This window comes from Aspergillus terreus, genomic scaffold (genome assembly GCF_000149615.1).
Source record: "Aspergillus terreus NIH2624 scaffold_11 genomic scaffold, whole genome shotgun sequence".
Classification (NCBI taxonomy): Eukaryota; Fungi; Ascomycota; class Eurotiomycetes; order Eurotiales; family Aspergillaceae; genus Aspergillus; species Aspergillus terreus.
This window is the reverse complement of record NT_165934.1, coordinates 214,560-235,078: the sequence shown is the minus strand read 5'-3', so window position 1 is coordinate 235,078 and position 20,519 is coordinate 214,560. Positions and strand designations below refer to the sequence as shown.

At 55.3% G+C, this 20,519-nt stretch overlaps 6 protein-coding genes across 6 annotated transcripts; 3 read left to right on the top strand and 3 right to left on the bottom strand.

Annotated features, from left to right (window-relative positions):
- Positions 1-978: 978 nt before the first annotated feature.
- On the top strand, positions 979-2,736 carry cbhC (putative cellobiohydrolase; the record flags this gene model as incomplete). Its single annotated transcript, XM_001216114.1, has 8 exons — positions 979-1,054; positions 1,104-1,172; positions 1,220-1,544; positions 1,592-1,845; positions 1,898-2,035; positions 2,084-2,341; positions 2,391-2,632; positions 2,692-2,736. 8 exons carry the CDS (start codon positions 979-981, stop codon positions 2,734-2,736), a joined length of 1,407 nt encoding a protein of 468 aa, XP_001216114.1.
- Positions 2,737-3,191: 455 nt separating this feature from the next.
- ATEG_07492 (arylsulfotransferase family protein) lies at positions 3,192-4,881 on the bottom strand (the record flags this gene model as incomplete). Its single annotated transcript, XM_001216113.1, has 4 exons — positions 3,192-3,878; positions 3,928-4,130; positions 4,221-4,768; positions 4,856-4,881. 4 exons carry the CDS (start codon positions 4,879-4,881, stop codon positions 3,192-3,194), a joined length of 1,464 nt encoding a protein of 487 aa, XP_001216113.1.
- Positions 4,882-6,154: 1,273 nt separating this feature from the next.
- On the bottom strand, positions 6,155-6,901 carry ATEG_07491 (GNAT family N-acetyltransferase; the record flags this gene model as incomplete). The annotated part of the gene is made up of 2 exons (XM_001216112.1): positions 6,155-6,456; positions 6,511-6,901. The coding sequence occupies 2 exons, from the start codon at positions 6,899-6,901 to the stop codon at positions 6,155-6,157; spliced, it is 693 nt and encodes a 230-aa protein (XP_001216112.1).
- A 375-nt stretch (positions 6,902-7,276) lies between these two features.
- ATEG_07490 (uncharacterized protein) lies at positions 7,277-8,687 on the top strand (the record flags this gene model as incomplete). The annotated part of the gene is made up of 4 exons (XM_001216111.1): positions 7,277-7,472; positions 7,504-7,872; positions 7,937-8,599; positions 8,647-8,687. The coding sequence occupies 4 exons, from the start codon at positions 7,277-7,279 to the stop codon at positions 8,685-8,687; spliced, it is 1,269 nt and encodes a 422-aa protein (XP_001216111.1).
- Positions 8,688-8,871: 184 nt separating this feature from the next.
- Positions 8,872-12,971, bottom strand: ATEG_07489 (ABC transporter ATP-binding protein; the record flags this gene model as incomplete). Its single annotated transcript, XM_001216110.1, has 3 exons — positions 8,872-11,897; positions 11,945-12,866; positions 12,918-12,971. 3 exons carry the CDS (start codon positions 12,969-12,971, stop codon positions 8,872-8,874), a joined length of 4,002 nt encoding a protein of 1,333 aa, XP_001216110.1.
- A 952-nt stretch (positions 12,972-13,923) lies between these two features.
- ATEG_07488 (uncharacterized protein) lies at positions 13,924-19,744 on the top strand (the record flags this gene model as incomplete). The annotated part of the gene is made up of 2 exons (XM_001216109.1): positions 13,924-14,304; positions 14,372-19,744. The coding sequence occupies 2 exons, from the start codon at positions 13,924-13,926 to the stop codon at positions 19,742-19,744; spliced, it is 5,754 nt and encodes a 1,917-aa protein (XP_001216109.1).
- Between the last annotated feature and the right edge of the window lie 775 nt (positions 19,745-20,519).

Here is a 20,519-nt window from a genome sequence, read left to right as displayed (position 1 = left end):
ACCTAGTCTGCGTGCCGGGAGATCTTGTAATTCAGGCTATATTAGTAGGGCCTTTTTGATTATCCGCCACTTTCTAAATGTACCAGTCGACAAGCTGCAACTAGTCTCGACATTATCGCCAGACTCTCTTGAAGATTTGTTTTTGTAATTCTCTTGTGGGTATTGGGTATTCAGTCAAGACACTGGATCGTATAATCGTCTCCCCTTGTCCTATCTGGATTATGGCTGGACGGCCCGTCAAACCGCATGCCGGACTCAATCAGCCGTGACGAGAACAGCCACGGCTCAGGATGGAACCCTGAAGAAACAGATGCCGATGCGGAGGCGGGGAAATTAGATTAATTAAGCTCTTGCCACGCTCGCTGCAACAGTTACCGATTGGATATGAATGAATGAGCCATGGGATCGTCATAGACGGCCGATGCTCTTGGACGATCGATACAACGATTCTCACATGGATTTTGCAACTCATCGGCCCCTATGTGTCCTCCCTGACAATTCTGGGTGGTTCTCGGGCAATGTTATTGCTATTTCCCCTGACAGCCTCCGTGGGATTGCATGAACGCCACCGGGGCATGCTAACTGCCGGATAAAATAAGGGTTTCGTCTGGTGCGAATCAGCGGCCGCTAAATACAAAGAGGCGTGTCACACGTCAAGCCACTGCTCTTTTGGTCAATATCACTTGGCCAACTGAGTGGATGGTTGAATAGGGTTTCGTCGGATCAAGGTCCGTGTAATATAGTCGGTGTTGAGATGTGTCCCTGGGAGACACGGAACCTTCCAGGCACGGTACTTTGCAACGAGATGTGGCTTGAGCTAAACTGCATTCTTCACGGCCTCTTGTTCCTGCGACATGTTACCTTCTGTACACGATGCCGGCAGCTCGGCCGTATTCTCCGCATTCGTAGTGAGAAACATATATAAACCTCGTGGATCTAGCATTGGTATGCCATTCAGAAACACAACAGTCATCAACAATGGGACGGGTTTCTTCCCTTGCGCTTGCTCTTCTACTCCCTGCTGTGCAGGCCCAGCAAACCCTTTGGGGTCAATGTACGCTGAATCATTCTAACAAGTATACACCAATGCTGACTGGATGCAGGCGGTGGCATTGGGTGGACAGGCCCAACAAATTGTGTCGCTGGCGCTGCGTGTAGCACGCAGAATCCTTGTATGGTCCATGACCCTTCATGGCTCAACCGACTCCTGACCGTATAGACTATGCGCAATGCCTTCCTGGGACTGCGACCACTTCGACTACCCTAACCACGACTACCAGGGTTACCACTACGACAACTTCCACGACATCGAAGAGCTCCTCTACAGGCTCTACCACTACGACAAAGTCAACCGGAACCACCACGACCTCCGGCTCCTCCACCACCATCACCTCTGCGCCGTCTGGCAATCCCTTCAGCGGATATCAACTCTATGCCAACCCTTACTATTCCTCAGAGGTGCACACCCTGGCCATGCCCTCCCTCGCTAGCTCGCTCTTGCCAGCGGCCAGCGCGGCAGCCAAAGTCCCGTCGTTCACCTGGCTGTACGTAACCTCCACTGACGTCTCTCTTTTCTATCTGACCACAACAGGGACACTGCCGCCAAAGTGCCTACCATGGGCACCTACCTGGCAGACATCAAGGCCAAGAATGCTGCCGGTGCCAACCCACCCATCGCTGCCCAATTCGTTGTCTACGATCTCCCCGACCGTGACTGCGCTGCTCTGGCTAGCAATGGCGAGTACTCAATTGCGAACGGCGGTGTTGCTAACTACAAGAAATACATTGATGCCATCCGGGCCCAGTTGCTGAACTACCCCGATGTCCACACCATTCTCGTCATCGGTACGTTTGTTGCTATGATTGTTCATTCATTGTCCATACTCACCTCCGCCAGAACCCGACAGCTTGGCCAATCTGGTCACCAACCTGAACGTGGCCAAATGCGCCAACGCCCAGAGCGCCTATCTGGAGTGTGTCAATTATGCGCTCATCCAGCTGAACTTGCCCAATGTCGCCATGTATATCGATGCCGGTATGCATACCACCTAGTATCCTGCCTACTTCTTGCTCACATTCACAGGACACGCGGGCTGGCTTGGATGGCCCGCCAACATCGGCCCTGCCGCCCAACTCTTCGCCGGAGTATACAAGGACGCCGGCGCTCCCGCCGCGCTGCGCGGCCTCGCGACCAACGTCGCCAACTACAATGCCTTCAGCATAAGCACCTGCCCGTCGTACACGTCCGGCGATGCCAACTGCGATGAGAACCGCTACATCAACGCAATTGCACCCCTTCTGAAGGATCAAGGCTGGGATGCCCACTTTATTGTTGATACTGGTGCGTATTGTGTCCCCAGTTGGTCGGACAATGGTTCTAACGGGCGCAGGTCGCAACGGTGTGCAGCCCACTAAGCAAAACGCTTGGGGTGACTGGTGCAATGTCATCGGAACTGGTTTCGGTGTCCGGCCTACCACCAACACTGGCAACTCGCTGGTGGACGCGTTTGTCTGGGTTAAGCCGGGCGGCGAGAGCGATGGTACCTCTGACTCCAGTTCTGCGCGGTATGATGCGCACTGCGGATATAGTGATGCGCTCCAACCTGCTCCTGAGGCTGGAACTTGGTTCCAGGTGAGTTCTCTGTGTATTGGAAGTTGATTACGGAGGGGAGGGTGACTAACGTCGTGCAGGCATACTTTGAGCAGCTCCTGAAAAACGCCAATCCTGCCTTCTAAGGGACTATTGGGAATGGGGTCGAGTTTTTGGCTTTGTGGGTAAAAGAAAGCTTTTGTGCTGTGTCGATTCGTGGGTGGTGGATGAGTGGTTATATATTTCAGCCCGACTTATAAGAGAAGGGTTTTTTGACTTTTCTCATACCTATTTCATGTAATTCACACTGAGATAGCTTTTATTGTGCTTTATCGTGAATTCTCATGTGTTCTACTTATGACTCTTCTCGTGTTGAAAGACACAAGGCTTCCGTTGGCCCCTTGGTTCCACAACACCGATGACAGCCAGAGACCTAAGTATGAGGAACAGTAAGCATAGGGCTACTTAATACAACCTGCATGTGGAAATATATCGCTTCGTAGTATGCTACAACACCCATTCTCCATTCTATATAGACAGCATCAACCCACAGAAGGCAATATTATAAGTACATGGATGTTCTCCCCAGAAACCCCTCGAACTAACACTGCCTCTCCACAGACACAACCCTGGAAACACCAGGACTGATACCCATACCCTGCGCCTCAACCTGCACAAACTCCAACGCCCCTTTAGCCACAGCCAGCGTCTCGAAGCCCGTCTTCCGCGCCTCAGCAACAGGTCTCAGGGCATCACGATGCGCACCACCAAACACCTTCCACACCCGATGCTCCGTCGCCCCATTCCAGCTCATATACACATTCGTCTGATTTTGAACCCGATCAAGACAAGCAACCACATCCGGAGGAGTACCCGGCGTACCCACCCACGGGAAGCGATACCCGCGGTATGAGGAAACAACATCATCGGGCCCGAACTGCGCGGTCAGCACGCAGGTGCCGTTGGCGCTGTACTCCTTGATCTTTGGGTTCGAGCCGTAGCCCATGATGCTGTGGCCGTTGGGCAGGTGCTGCAGGTTGCCCTGGGAGGTGGAGTAGATCTCGTCGTTGGGGTCGGCGAGCTGGCGTACGGCGCGGACTTCCCGACTGCGCGTGTTCACGTCGAGGTAGAGACCCTCTGTGTGGTGCGTGCCGTTGTGCACGTCGGAGTTGTCGTTGTCGAAGATGCTGATTAGAATGTGGTCGTTGGCTTCGCGCTGGATGCGCGCATCGTGCTGGTACGTGAAGTGGAGATTGGGGGCAAGGGTGAAGTCGCCGCCGTTTTTGCCCTGGGCAATGAATTAGTACGGGTATGGTAAGGTGGAGAAGGAGATGAACCTGGAGAGTCCAGTCGACGGAGCCGTCCGTGGCGATGCGGAACAGAGAGGAGTAGTAACGAGATGAGATCAGGTATGAGCCGTCGGCGAACTTGTCGACCGAGTTGATATGGAAGTATCCGTAGGGTGCGCTATAGTTCTTCCTCCAGTCCTTGATGGGATAGAACTCCTGCACAGCCTCCAGGGTGATCTCGTCTATGTGGTCTAGGGCACTCTAGCGGTAGAGGATCTCGTTGGTCTTGATGTCAATCTCGTAGAAGAGCGAATCGGCAACCCAGCCGTTCCTGGGGCCACCGACGGCGCTGAGATCCGCACGGGTGACGTTGTACCCGGTGGCTAGCATGGTGCCGTCAGCAGTGATGGTGCCTTCGTGCATGTCGAGCCACGAGTAGAAGCCGGTGCTGTTGATGGAGCCCAGCGCCTGGTAGTTGTCATCGGTGACGGTCACATTGTAGATGCTTTCGTAGTTCTGGTCCAGGATTTGGATAAGGCCGTAGCCCCAGCCAAAGGGTTCAGGAACACCCAGTCCGTTCCAGAACGTCAACACGGGTTTGCCGTCGAGCGTCTGCATGCGGAAGTCGTGGAGGTCGCCGCGGGGGCTCTGCCAGACGAGCTCGTTGTCATCGGACATGATAAACACGCCGTACTGGTGAGCGGACCATGACTGGTCGAAGAAGAGATAGCCAGGGCTGGTTGGACCGGACTTGGTGGTTTTGAGGTTGGGGGGTTCGAGGGAACTGGACTTGAAGGTCTGGTACGGCCAGGTGTCGTACTCGGCGGCACAGAGGCCGAATAGGAGAGATGCAATGGCCAGGAAACGCATTGGAATGTTATGCTTTCTACTGCATTTACGTAGAGAAGGTCTGGTTGTTGGAGTCGCCACAAGTATAAGCTACTTGTATACTTCTACAGGAGCTGGTGTCAACTACCCGATGTCGGAGTCGGTGAGATCCATATTGATCAGAATCTCTAATTGGGATCATCTCGACGAGGAAAAGTCTGCTAATCTCGTGGTGTTGGATTCTACTGAATGGCCTGGTCTTCCGACCTGTGTGTCAAGAACTTCGTATACTCCGGACTAGCCGAATCTCGGCCATCTGATAATCCGTGGGGCGTTCGCTGAGATCAGATAAGATCGACCCTATTGTCGGAATAAACCGTCAGGGTTTGCCTTCCTCAGTGGGTATGCTCCTCCGGTATGTCCGAGGCAGTCTCGTCGACAGCTCCATATCCGCACTCCTTGCCTTCTACCTGGTGCTCTACCCGAGATTGATAATAGAACTAAATGCTGAATCTCATCTGATAACGCACCAAGATAATCTACCGCCAGAATCCTCCGGTCAGCGGAAGTTCTCAGCCAGACCCAACACGTCCAAGACACCAAGACCCACGCCCCTTGGCAAAGGATTTCTGTGTCTCATTTACTTATTAAACAAAGAGACAACCATCCAATCCCGCCGTGATTCCTGCGTAATTTTCACCTCTGATTCATGGGGCCACATAATTTCCTGTTAGCCGAGCCCTGTGTCACATCGGACCATCGATCCACCTACAACGCCATGGACCACTGGCCCTTGGCAATGCGAGATTCCGGTCCAGCGAGGTTGTCGGCAGAATTTTATCAATCTGATAATCTACTTGGTGGACACCACTTACGTAGTTGTGGGATGTCACGGATACTGCCTATCGTGGATGTGTGCAGCATGTATAGAATACACCTAGCTTCATCAACACCAGCCCTTCCGAATACATGGCTGAATAGGCACCGTCGCTGGCGGAAAATGCTGCCATGGAGAATCATCTGCTGGTGTCTGCAGCCTGGGTGAGTTCAGTTCGCGGAGAGACTAGTCTATACGGATGCGGTCTTCCTGTAAGATACTACCCTCCTTTCATGTGCTCTGGGCTATCGGCTGGTGACTACTGTTTTGCAGAGAATAAATCCCTCAATAATTCTCCATAGGGCGTTGGCCAAGCTCGGCTAAAGGTCAATCCACTCTACCTTATGTCCGATGTATCTTACAGAAGAAACATTTCCGTCAGTTACAGGGTCGAATACAGTATGGTATCGTCAAGGTCAGACCAAGACCTGCAGGTATTCATAGTGCCGTGGATGGTGTTTTATTGTAGTCGGGAGGGATAGATTCCAGGAATGGCCGATGTACTGGGAGCGCGGGCTCATTGGGATGAACACTCTATTGTCTATATCATATCATAACGCATCAATCTCGCTACAGTCGCGAATACCCCCCATCCATCCACTGCTCAAATGTCATCCCTCCTGCCGCAGCCGGCATTCTCACCATCAGCGGCGCCTCAATATCCTCCTTCAACTGTGTTACTTCCGGCTTGAAGACCACTCCCTCCTGTAGCGTCGCAAATCCCAGTCGCTCGTACAGTGACCGGCCCTCGTGCGTCGACTCCAGATAAATCGGCACCTTGAGCTGCTCGGCGATATCCAACCCCCATTGCATCAGTTTCTTTCCAACTCCCCGGCCTTGGTAATCGGGGTGAACGGCAACCGTATGGCAGTCTACACTCGTCAGCAAGCTGTCACGAACGATATTTCGAACAAAGATGCACGTACAAACATGTCTCTTTTCCCCGATATACTTCTCCCTCTTCTCCCACAGCTGTCCCAGGAACGTCTCTGCACGCTCCCGTTGCTGGCCTTCTAACCATCCAATCCACGGCTTCACACGCTCCTCGGCCGTCCGTTCGCGCCAGTAGACCTGCCAGGTTGCCATGCCGACAATCTTTCCGGTCTCTGTGTCGACACATTTGAAGGTGTATTCCATCGTAAGGCCTTTCCAGTATTCTAGGGTGCCGTCGGCATGCAGCTTGCGGAAGGCTTCGTCGTCGAGGTTGGTACCCGGGTATATCAGGTCCAAGATGACCTGGCCCCTGAACGCGGCGAACCAGACATCGTAGACGGAGCGGATGTCGGAGAGTGTAGCAGGTAGAACGACGAATCCCATGATGTGTACTGAGGAATTGAGTGATGTGAGAGAGACGTGTCCGAGGACTCCAATCTCCTCTTCCTCCTCCCCATACACGACATCGATACAGCCAAGCCCCAATCTTACGGATCAGATAACTTAAAGCCCACTTCCTAGTTCCACGCACTTTACGTAAAGGCCAAACCCGCCGGTCCCGCTTTGAATTATTACTCTACTTCTAGGCAATCTACTCCGTACCAAACTATTGACAGGTGGAGTACTGATTGATAGCGCGGACCAGGATGCGCTGCTTCCGAGTGTGCTGCCCCTCGTGCCCTCTCCTTCATTCCCCTTGAAACCTGCGATTATCTGCCTTCCCTCACTCAGTCGATAGCTACATCCGTTGAAACAAGCATGCCTAGTCTGGAAGAAAGACCGCCCTTCAAGGTGCTCGTCGTGGGCGGCTCGTATGCCGGTCTTGCAGCGACCCTGAACCTGCTTGATCTCTGCCACGGACGCAAGTGCCGGTTCAACCTGGACGAAGCCGATAATGGCCCAGGGAAGAAGGTGCCCGTTCACATCACCATTGTCGACGAGCGCGATGGATACTGTATGTCTTCCGGAAGTATGCGTGACTCCAGTCAAGGGAACTAACAAGCCAGTCCACCTGATCGGGGTGCCTCTCGCCGTTGCCTCCCAGGAATACGCCAGCTCCTTCTGGAAGAAATACGAAGACATTCCGGCTCTGCAGTCGCCGGATGTCAACTGGATGCAAGGCCGTGTCGAATCCGTCGACTGCGAAACGAAGGTAGCTACGGTCCGCGGTACTGGCAGCCAGCAAGACAAGGTCTCGCAGGTGAAGTATGACTACATGGTTGCGGCGTCGGGGTTGAAGCGCGAATGGCCCAGCGCGCCAAAGTCAGTCACCCGGGAGGAATATCTCGCAGAGACGCGGGAGTCTGTGACGGCCATTGAGAACGCCACACAGGGGGTGGTTGTTATCGGTGGAGGTACGTCTCGTCCTTCCTCTGCTTAATAGGCCGTACGAGAGATCTATGTGCTAAGAAGACGCAGGCGCCGTGGGAATCGAAATCGCCGCCGAGATCAAATTGCTCCGTCCACAGACCAAAGTCACCCTTGTGCACTCCCGCAACAAGCTGCTCTCTTCCGAGGCCCTCCCCGACGAATTCAGCGCAAAGACACTCGAGCTGCTCCAGGAGTCGAAGATCGAACTGGTCATGGGCGCTCGCGTCCAGGATACCATCACAAGAAAGTCCGAGACTGTCACGACGTATACCCTCAAACTATCCGACGGCCGCGAACTCACAGCCGGTCATGTCATCAACGCCGTGTCGCGGTTCTCACCGACGTCGTCATATCTCCCTGCTGCGTCTGTCGATGACGAGGGCTACATCCGCATCACGCCAACGGTCGAGTTTGCCGGCAACATCCCAAACGCGCAGTACCACTATGCGGCTGGAGATCTGGCAAAATGGACGGGCATTAAGCGCGGCGGGGCCGCGATGCACCAGGGCCACTATGCAGCGGTCAACATCCATCAGAAGATGATGCAGGAGATGTATCAGACGGAACCGAAGTTTTTGTCCCTCATGGAGGTGGCACCCATGATGGCGCTGGCGCTGGGTGCCACGGCTGTGGGATACTTTCCTGCCACGGGGCTGTCGTCTGGGGACGAGGTCCGGAATATGTTCTTCAATGATGATTTGGGGTATAACAGTGAGTGTCCTCGTCTGATGGTTAAATTGCGATGCTGACGGTGGTAGTTTGTTGGAAGTGGATGCGGCTGGGAGAGCCCACTGCGTAGGTGATTTTTCGTTTCTTGACTGTAGATAGGGTTTCATTTCATGGTCTTATGCTTGGGATATGAAGCTGGTATAGAATGGTGCAATATTATGACCTCTATTCAATGCATGCAATAGTAATACCAACGCCATCTCCTAGGTAGGAACACCCGTGTCTAGTCTATTAGACAAGAAATATAACAAATATCACCCATCAACCGCCTGGTTCAACGCATTAACCCGGTAGCTCTCACTCCGATCAATCAACTCCGCATGCGTCCCTTGCTCGACACACCTCCCCTCCTCGATGAGGAAAATCACATCCGCCTTGCAAATCGTATACAACCGATGCGCAATCGCAATAACCGTCATGTTCTTCGTCGCCTTTTCCAGCCCATCCTGCAGCAACCGCTCTGACTCGGCATCCAGCGCACTGGTCGACTCATCCAGGAGAAGCAGCTTCGGCTTGCGGATGAGCGCCCGCGCAATAGCCAGCCGCTGCTTCTGCCCGCCGGACAGCCGGTCCCCATTCGGTCCACACGGCGTGTCATACCCCTCAGGAAGCTGCATAATGACATCGTGGATGTTAGCCAGCTTGCACGCTTCCTCCATCTCCTCCTGCGTGGCCGCATGGCCCGGCCGCGCCCCGAGTCCGAGGTTGAACCGCACCGTGCCCTCGAACATGACGCTCTGCTGCGGCACGTACGCGATGTCCTCACGAAAACGGATGTCCCCGCGGGAAATGTCGCGCCCGTCTACCTCAACGGTGCCGGAATCAGGCGCGTACAACCGCTCCACCAGAGAGATGATCGTGGACTTGCCGGCACCGCTGGGCCCGACGAGCGCGGCGAACTGCCCCGGGCGGATATGTAGGTCCAGCCCGTGGAGAACTTGCGTGTCGGGACGCGCTGGGTAGGAGAACTTGACGTTTTTGAAAGACACGCTGATACCCGGCCGGGAGTCAAGCGCTGGCTTTTCGCTCGAGGGCGCTGTAGCCTCGACGTCGTGCTGGGCGCGGATCGGCGCGGAGAGATTCTTCGTCGAGCCGAGATCAAGCAGGTTCAGGAGGCGACGCGTGGCCTGGACGGCGCGTGAGACATCAGGCGCAAGCGCAAACATCTGCCCCCAGAGCTGCGAGCTGACGAGCAACGCTAGCTGCACGATGAAAAACTGCGTCTGCGAGTAGCGGCCGGCGATGATGTTTTTGGCGCCCCACCAGTACGCCAGGCCGTAGAGGAAGTTGCTGAGGCCGTAGCCGATGGCGAGCCATAGGTTTGCCCAGGCACTTTGCTTGGTCGTCTCGCGCATGGGCCCGCGCAGAGACCGCCGGTATGTGCCCAGCACCTCGTGCTCGAGAGAGAGCGACATGACGGTCTTGATAGAGTTGACGGCTTCCACGGTGATTCCAACGGACTTGGCGAAGGCTGCCAGGTGACGCTCCTCGAAACTGGCCAGCGAGGTGACCCGCATCCAGCCGGCGATCAGGAGGAGAGGAACCACCGCGAGACAGACGATGGCTATGCGCCAGGCGATGATGTGCGTCATGATGATGGCCGCGAACAGGTTGACCAGGATGGAGAGGATAGTGCAGACGACGGAACCTGTCAGACCGGCGAGAGCATTGCTATCCTTTGTGATTAACGACAGAAGCATCGACGGGTTCCGCTCGTTGGATTCATGCCACTGCAGGTCTTGTTCGAGAATAGCCCGCAGCGACAGCACGCGCACTTTGTAGATGACCTTCTCGGCCATCCAGCCAAAGAGCGACCAACCAATGAAGTTGGCGAAGAACTCGATGATCGCCAGCACGAAGAACATGAGTCCGAAGAAGTGGCCTGCGTGCCGAATCTCGTCTGGCTTCTCGCAGCCGCTCAACTTTCCCACGACGTTGCCGAAGATGACGGCCGAACCGCAGTATGTGCCGCCGATGACGACTGCTGCAATGATGGCGATGAACAGGGTGAATAGGTAGGGCCGGAACATGGACCCGAGCGACTTGAATGTAGAGCCGAGCGGACGTTGTGAATCGACAGCAAAGGCGTCAGTATCTTTGGACTTTTTCTTCTTCTTTTTGGCCTTTTCGTCTTCTGCGGGAGTATGGCTGTCGTGCTCCGCAGGGACTTCGTCTACAGCAGAGAGCTTGGCAGCAATGGGAGACTTCTCCAGTTCGATCTGTCTGTCGTCGGACGAAGAACTAGCCGTTGAAGGCATATCGGGCTCTGCCTCGGCATTGACATTGAGATTCTGTAGACGGACGAGCTCGGCGTAGGCACCATTGGCCGCAATGAGTTCGGAATGCGTGCCCTGCTCGACCAGCTTACCCTGGCGCATGACGATGATGTTGTCGGCATTCTTGATCGTCGACAGCCGATGAGCGATGGTGATGAGCGTGCGGCCAACAGCCACGTTCTCCAGCGCCTGCTGAATGCGCATCTCCGTCGCGGAATCCAACGACGCCGTAGCTTCGTCGAGGATGAGAATCCGAGGGTCCTTTACAAGAGCCCGAGCGAGAGAAATCCGCTGCTTCTGGCCTCCACTGATCAGGTTCCCACTCGATCCCACCATCGTGCCGAATCCCTCTTTCAGCCTCTCGATGAACCCATTGGCATCAGCTAACAGTGCTGCATTTTCCACTAGCTCGACGACCTCGCGTCCGTGGTCGCCGTACACTAATGACGCCTGCACCATGTCTTTGCCCTCACGCACAGCGGCCGCAATCTCCGCCATTGCCGTGCCGCTGAGAATCTCGCGTAGGTGAGCGTGAGCGGACGAGTTCACCAGACCTAGCGCGATGTTCTCCAGGATCGACCGATCCAGCAAGCAGGGTTCCTGCTGTACCAGGCTGATGTTGCTGCGGAGCGACCTCACATTGAGGTCCTTGAGGTCATGACCATCGAGCAGCACACTGCCTTCGTCTGGGTCGTAGAACCGCGTTGTGAGTCCCGCCACTGTCGACTTGCCGCTACCAGAGAGCCCGACGATGGCGGTTTGCTGCCCCGGTGGACACTGCAGAGAGAGGTTTTGCAAGACCGGCTTGTCGGGGCGAGAGGGGAAGCTGAACGAGACGTTGCGGAACTCGACATGGCCGGAGACTTGGGTGAGCTCGTGGCCGACGTCAGCAGTACCGTCGATAGTAGCGTGCCGTTCGATATCAGACTCCAGCTTAGTGAAAGCTACTGTGGCCGCAGAAAAGCTCTGTAGGAAAGGGGCCACCGTGCTTAGAATAAGGGAGGCTGTACCCTTGTTAGCTGTGCCTATTGTTTGGGACCATTCGGCTCACCATCAACAAGAATGAATATGACAGTGTATGTAGCTCCGACTGTCATGTCGCCATCACCAGACTCGACCGCATTCGCAATCTTGGCCGAACCCTGCCAGAAGGCGAGTGCATTGGCCGAGAAGGCGATAAAATATAGGAGACCAGCCTGGGCGGCAGTTGCAATACCCTTCCGGATGCCAGCGATTCGACCAGGCGTCAATATCTCAATAAACTTGGCTTCCAGACGGGCATTAGCCCCAAAGGCATGTACCACCGTAGTATTTGAGAAAGCTTCCAATGCGACCGATGATGCTTTCGACACGCTCTCCAGCGCCAGACCGAAGAACTTTTGCACAAAGTAGCCGCCCACCAGCGACATGATCAGGTAGGCCGGGGTCAGAGAGACCAGCATGCCCGCCAGTCGGGCGTCTTTGATGAAAGCAACGATATAGGCGGTGACAAAGAAGGCCACACTGTTCATCACGATCCCGACTTTCTCGGACGTGCCCTGCTGCACGGTTGTGATGTCGCCGGTGATGCGCGAGGAGGCCTCACCAGCGGGGAGGTTATCGAAGAAGGCTGCATCTTGTCGAAGCAGCGCTTGGAAGTACTTCTCGCGCAGGCGCTGGGCCAGTCTTTCGCCAGTCAGGTTCCAGGATACCACGTAGATGTAGATCAGCACCAGATACGCAATGCCGATGTACACGATCAGCAATACTTTCTTATTGATCTGATCCTGGTACATGTTGCCGTTGGAGCTGTCGGCGTTGCAGGTGGATGAGTTCATGTCGTCGACTAGCTGACCGAAGACAATGCTCATGATGGGGAATGGCACACCGGATGCGATGGAGGAAATAACACCGATGCAAAGTAATATCAAGTCGGACCTGCTGGGGTCGCCATAAACCAGCAAGCGCAGAAAAGTTGTGAACCGTCGCATCACCTATGGGGCTTTAGCACACCATACCATTTGAGCTGGGCTGAGAATACTCACACTGGGCTTGTCCTTTGCCGCCGCGTCCGCAGACGCCTGTGATGCTGCGGCCATGGTTGAATGTCCTCTGCGAATGCAGTCAGAGAAACAGACAGAGGAGAGCAACAAAAGTCACGGAGCAGAGCAAGCTAAGGAACAAGGTCACCCTCCACGACACATGATTAATGTTCTTTGCAGTTTCTAGTCCGCTGCAGATCCACTAGGAGCCACACTGATGTGCTAATAGTTCTCTGAGTCGGTCCCATCAAGGACAATGCCTAGAGCTAGCCGACGTCCGGGCCAGTGTTTTGTCAATTCGGACTGCTTTACGAACAACTTCCACGGAAGAAGGAAAAGCTGCTGGAGCCGACGTCGGAGAGAACCCAGAGTGAGACAGGCAGCAAGCCACAGTGGACTCGGGGTGTTATCTGATCCGAAGAATTTCTTTTCTCCTTTCGTCCCCATCACCGGCTGGGCCTTTGCTAAGCGAACGTAGTAAAGCAGCCAAGAGTCCTTCTTCCTCGTCTGGGTTAGTGGAGGAAGATGGCATGGAGGGGGTGGAGGAATGTTGTATGGTATCGTTTGGTATGCATTTCTTACCCGTATCGTCAGTACAGAAACACTGTGTGGACCCAGCAGGAACATACATCTGAATGGAGCCTGCAATTGCCTTTGCAGACACGGGCAAGAAATGCTAGAGTTGTCGTACTCAGCAGTAATCCTTCATACGCCGAATGCTCCCCTCTCGGTGGATGCCGGCACAGACAAAGCCCATCTCCAGTTGATTGATATGATTGATCACCTGATAATAATGTCAAGCGGGACGAAGATCTGCTGGTTGAATATATTTAGTGAATCTCGCAGGCTTAGTCGTAGACCCCTCCGTGACCAACGTCCGATTCGGAGGACTCAGCCGAAGGCCAGTCGAATTTTTGTCTATGCTATCTGGTGATATATTTGCTTCGTCGACTGGGCCCGAGGTTTCTGTTGTCCCATTCTATGCTACCCCGTTCGATCTACAGCCGGCATGGGCGAGTATATTCCTGCAGACGTCACCCAGGGGGTGACAATCCCTGAGGTTGATGGCCTGCATAACGAATGGTCCGAGCCTCTTGCACTACCCTCCTCAATGAGATCACCAATCGAGGTTGAGGAGCTGCTAGTTCTGACATGGGTGCTGCTTCTGTATCGCGGAAGTGTACAGAGCGATGATGGCGGGTTTTCATGGGCTACATCCACTTTGCAGAATACATCCACGGCAGAAACACAAGGTGGAGCGCTTTCCGATGTGATCAAGCCAGAGACAGATTTGTTATACACAGCACTGGAGGGAATACGGGTCTTGCGCAAGACGTCAGATAGTGACGGGGGTACAATGTTCTTCCTTAACGCTGCACCATCAGCCGATGTAAGTACCAACAGCCATAAGACCAATGGATGCAATCGAGAATTAACGATATTGGTACCTTGCATAGTGGACCTTCGAGCTCGAAATCAAGCGGTCCAAAAGCCATATCTATCTTCGCCAAATCCCTCGTTCTCCCTCAGCCACACAACCAGTCGGCCCCGCCTTGCCCGACATCTTTGCGGATATCCTCACCTCCCTCACATCCTTGGACCAAACAGTCGGTGATGCTGTGCGCATTGGGCAGCGTGAGCTAGCCCATATCTGGAAATGGAACCGGAAATTACCACCCACCATTAACCGGTGTATCCACGACATGATCTCCGAGAACGCGCACCGCCAGCCTCATCGGCCAGCGGTGGTCTCTTGGGACGGCGAGATGACATACGATCAGCTGGAGCGTCGCTCAACCCGCCTGGCCTACCGTCTCATGGAGCTAGGATTGCCCATTGGGAAGCCGGTCCCACTCTGCTTTGAAAAGTCGATGTGGACGATTGTCGGCGTGCTGGCTGTTTTGAAGGCCGGAGGCGCCCTGGTCCTGATGGATCCTAGTCAGCCCGAAGGGCGGCTCAAGACGATTGCAGCAGAGGTTGGTGCCGAAGTCATCATCACGTCCGTCGCACAGACAGCACTTGGCCAGACTATCGTTCCTGGTGGCAAGCAGATCATTGTTGGCCCTGCGCTGGCTCAGGAGGACGACGCTCCCTTATCGCCTACTTGCTCCCTCCCTACCGTCCCCATGTCATCCACCTGCTATATCCAGTTCACGTCGGGGAGCACCGGCAAGCCGAAGGGAGTCGTCATCTCACACTCAAACTACACTAGTGGTGCTGTGCCTCGTGCCGCTGCGGTCGGCTACAACGAGCACTCCCGCGTGCTGGACTTTCCTTCGTACGCATTCGACGTCAGTGTCGATTGCATGCTTTGTACCCTGGTCAAGTCCGGCTGCATCTGCGTGCCTTCCGAGGACAGCCGCGTGAACGACCTCAGCGGTGCGATCCGCAGCATGAACGTCAACATGGCGCATATGACACCCTCCGTGGCCCGCGTGCTGGATGCAGATATCATGCCGCAGCTGGAGGTCCTGGGACTGGGCGGCGAGGCTATCACTGCCAGTGATGCTGCGGACTGGGGCCGGAAGACCAAGATTGTCATTGCGTACGGCCCGTCCGAGTGTACCGTCGGATGCACCATCAACAACAACGTCCCCCTGGACCGGCTCTATACGAGTATCGGCTTGGGCGTGGGTGGCTGCAGCTGGGTAGTCGACCCGGCGGATCATGATCGGCTGGTGCCTGTTGGTGTTGTGGGAGAGTTGCTTGTCGAGGGTCCCATTGTCGGAGATGGGTATCTGAATGAGCTGGAGAAGACGAAGGCCGTCTTCATCGAGGATCCAGCCTGGCTCGTCGCCGGTGATGGCCAGTCTTCGGGCCGTAAAGGCAGACTCTACAAAACTGGAGATCTTGTCCGATATGACCCTGATGGCTCCGGCGCTGTCGTCTTCATCGGACGGGCTGATCAGCAAGTTAAATTGCGAGGGCAGCGTGTTGAGCTGGGGGAGGTAGAGCACCACATCCGCAATCACCTGCCGGCCGGAGCCAGCGTCGCGGCAGAGGTCATTGCCCCCGGCGGGAGGAAGAGTGATGCTATCCTCGTTGTCTTCGTCGCGGAGCAGAAAAGCGAAAAGACAGGTACATCCTGCGAGATAACGTCCTTCTCAAAGGAGTATCAGAAGATTATCGCTGGGATGGACAAAGCCATTGGGGACGACTTGCCACGCTACATGATCCCCGCAGCATATATTCCGCTCGACCAGATGCCGCTCCTGGTGTCGCTCAAAACTGATCGAAAGCAGCTTCGCGCTCTTGGAAACGGTCTGACCCGTCGTCGCCTGGCGGAGCTGAAGGTAGCCAACGTCGAGAAGCAGCCTCCTCGCACGGACAAGGAGAAGACGCTCCACGCGCTCTGGGCCCAGCTTTTCGGCGAGGGCGTGGATATTGGACTGCAGGACCAGTTCTTCAGTCTTGGTGGTGACTCCCTCAAGGCTATGAAGCTTGTGGCTGCTGCGCGAGAGAAAGGCTTCTCATTGCGTGTCACAGACATCTTCCGCTGCCCAACTCTGGCCAAGCTCGCAGAGACAATGACCGAGATCCGCAGCGATGACTCCCAAGTTATCCCGCCCTTCTCTTTGCTCCCAGAAGGGTGGGAAGCCGACGTGGCCCGTGTGGAGTGTGCTGCTCTGTGTGTTCTGGACCCAGCTGCCATTGAAGATGTGTATCCCTGCACACCTTTGCAGGAAGCACTTATGGCGCTGTCGGCCAAGGTGGCCGATGCCTACACTGCACAGCGTGTTGTCGAGCTACCAAACCTCGGAACTGCGCAGAAACTGCGCGCGGCCTTTGATACTGTCACAAAGGACTGTGCCATCCTGCGAACCCGTATCGTGCAGGTTCCCCGTCGAGGCCTCGTGCAGGTGGTGATGAAGACAAACACTCCCTGGACGGAGAGCCACAGTCTTAGCGAGTATCTTGCAAAGGACACGCAGAACATCATGGGTTTGGGCACAGACCTGGCTCGCCTTGCCTGGGTCCATGACCAAACCACAGGTAAATACCACATCGTGCTGAGCATCCACCATGCGCTTTACGACGGCTGGTCCATGCCGCTAGTCATTGACCGGGTCAACCGTGCCTATCGCAATGAGCCCATCACAAGCCCATCCCCTTTCAAGAGCTTCATCAAGTGGCTCAGTCAGAACGACCGCGCTGCAAACGAGGCCTACTGGAGCGAACAACTGGCGGGCGCCACCGCGCTTCAGTTCCCCGTCATTCCTTACAAGGGGTATCAGGCGCGCGCCGATTCTCTCCTAGAGCACTACGTCCGGCTACCCCAGACAGGCTCACGCTCGACCACCAGCATCGCCACGGCTATCCGCGGTGCATGGGCGTTGTTGGCGTCGCAGTACACTGCTACGTCTGACGTGGTGTTTGGCGAGACACTGACCGGCCGAAATGCCCCTGTTGCGGAGGTCGAGGGCATCGAAGGCCCAATGATAACCACAATCCCCGTGCGCCTGCGCATCGATCCGTCCGCGACTGCAGCTGAATACCTAGAGCAGATCCATGAACAGATGGTCCACAGGATCCTCCACGAGCACACTGGTCTGCAGCATATTCGGCGGCTCAACTCGGATGCACGGGAGGCATGCGAGCTGCGCACTGGCATCGTCATCCACCCGACTGTGGACGAGGAGCAGAAGGTTGACCTCACGAGGGATCCTGCTACCGGCTTCATGCCGACTAGCGAGTCAGAGGCTGCTCGCGAGGCCCTCAAGTTCAACTCTTACTCGCTGATGCTGGTCTTCACCGTCGATCCCAACGGGTTCCTCATCATGGCCAGTTTTGACTCCAAGACGGTCGACGTACCGCATCTGGAACGCGCTCTTCGGCACTTTGATCGCATTTTCCAGTGCATTTTGGTGAATCCGACGCAGACTGTCCAGGATCTCTTCGAGGCTACCAAGGAGTCGGACCTGCTGGCCGAGCAGCAACAGTTGGCCCCCGTCGGTCCAGCCAGTCTGCCTGCAGATGAAACATACGCAGATGCCACAGCGACCTGGATTGTTGATCCAAGTGACCATGAGCGGCTTGTGCCGTCTGGAGCAGTAGGGGAGCTGCTGATCCAGCGAGAGTGGTCCTCTCCACCGAACAATGTACCGGTCTCCACGCCCAGCTGGCTGGAAAGCAATATCCCGGTGTATTCAACCAGCCAGCTGGCCAAATACACAGCTGAAGGCAAGATAATCATCATACGTCGCAAGGACGAGCAGATCGCTAGTATTGCAGGCGCTCGTAGCCGCAAGGAACCGCACGACAAAAGTCTAGTCCCAGCAACTCCGAAGCAGAAGAAATTGCAGCATGCCTGGGCACAGGTGCTTGATATTCAGGCAGACGAGATTGTCCTCAGCGATGACTTCTTCGACCTGGGCGGAGATTCCATCCGCGCCATGAAGCTGGTCTCGGAGGCGCGGATGGACGGACTCAAGCTCACGGTCACGACCGTGTTCGATCACCGCCAGCTGTTCGACATGGCTGAGCATGCGGAGGAAATGCAGACTGCCCCTGTGGCAGCTGCCTTATACGAGCCCTTCAGCACACTCGACGTCTCAGACGTGCAAGCCTTCATCGAGAATGCCATTCGGCCCGCCCTGGCTGAGCCTACGTGGAAAATAACCGACGTCTATCCCAGTCGTCCACTGCAAGAGATCGCCGTACAGGGTACCGTGCAGCTGCCACGCTACTCCGTCCGCTACGAGATCTTTTACATGGACGTGGCAGTGGACCGCCAGAAGCTCTTCGATAGCTGTCGTGAGCTCGTGACCCGCAATGAGATCCTTCGCACTGTGTTCGTGCAGCACGCGAATACGTCCTATGGCGTTGTCATTGAGGACCATCCTTGTCCGATAGTTCAATACGAGGTCGACACTGACCTGGAAGAGTTCAGCCGAAAGGTCTGTGGCGTCGATGTGCAGTCTACGATGCGTCTGGGGTCGCCCTTCTGCAAGTTCTTCTTTGTCCAACACGTCGATGGCTGCAGCAGCCTAATCCTGCGTATCTCGCACGCCCAATACGACGAGATCTGCCTTCCGATCCTACTAAAGCAGCTGTCCGCGCTCTACGAAGACCGTACCGTCCCAATGGGCCTGCCCTTCTCGTCTTTTGTGGCACACACCCTCCGCGAGAACATTCCAGCTAGTATCCCCTACTGGCGCGATCTGCTCCAAGGTTCCTCCATGACCAAGCTCCAGCCGGATACTCCCTCGGATCCAACCAAGCACTTCGCCGTGTTTAAAGAAGTGAGCATCGCCACGCGCCCCCGCGATATCACCATCGCCACGCTGCCAACTGCAGCCTGGGCGCTGTGCCTAGCACGCCGCCTCTCGATAGAAGATGTAGTCTTCGGCGAGGTAGTCAGCGGCCGCAATACTGACCTCCCCAATGCTGACTCCGTGGTCGGTCCTTGCTGGCAGTATGTGCCGGTCCGCGTGGCTTTCCAGCCCGGGTGGACGGCGCGGGATCTACTGCTGGCAGTGCAGCGACAGCATCTGGCCAGTGCACGGTTTGAGGGCATGGGGCTGAAGGAGATCGTCGCTCAGTGCACCGACTGGCCGGCGTCGGTGGACTGGTTCGACACGGTAGTTCATCAGGACGTCGAGCACGTCGAGGATCTGTCGTTCTTGGGGGCAAGCAGTCGCATGCAGACGGTGTACCCACACTTTGAGCCGTTGCGCGAGATCAAGGTGCAGGCCTTCCCGCGGGGCGATATGCTGGGCATCGAGATTGTTACGGTCGAATCGTGGAAGGCACTGGCTGAGGGTCTTTTGGAGGAGATGGTGCAGGCGGTCTCGCAGTTGGTGATGCGGGTGGATTCGCCGGTTCTATAGACATCTCTTGTTCATCCTCTCTTTCTGTTAGTTTTTGTTCATGATAGATATCAATCATGATGATTAGTCTCAGTTGAATAAATTCGGCCTACATATTTCCTTCCAATCTGCTGTTCCAGCCACCTATCCCTGGATTCCTCCTGCTGCCGATTACGGCAGGCAACTGAAACAGACCCTCCTAGATTGATTAGATTTGCTTTTTCTTTTCCCTGGTTCAGCGGTAGCCAGACAATATTCGTTAGTCAATATCAGCAGGCAATCTCCGGTAATACGCTTGTCTTGCTGGCCGTGGCCGAAAATGCACCAGGTTGTGGCCGTAGAGTGGAGACTCGTCTCCCATGCTTCGACTAGATCCTTCGTATGACTCGCTAGACTCGTTTTCAGACGATTAGGGCCTTGGCCAGCCGATGCCGGCATTTCAGGTGGATTTTATCAGATCATCAGATAATCTAACGAGCGTCGGATGGACTGTCCGGCGTAGGAGTACCGAGTACTGTGGTGGATGGATGACCCACTGCACCTTCGCTTCGTCGAGACAGGTCCGAGTCTTCCCTGCTAGCTTGTCTATTGGCCTCTGCTAGGATGGTGCTGTCGTTCTGTTCCGGGAGTCTAGGCGTTCGGCTTGTCCCATGGCGTTGTGGTGTCCACAGATACCCATGCTCACCATGCGACTTTTTCCGTCTAACAAACAAACTAGATGATTTTTTCTCGCATAGTCCTTGCTCAGTGCTTACTGCCAAGTATTTAGTCCCGGGCTGTCGTCCTTGGGCTGGTA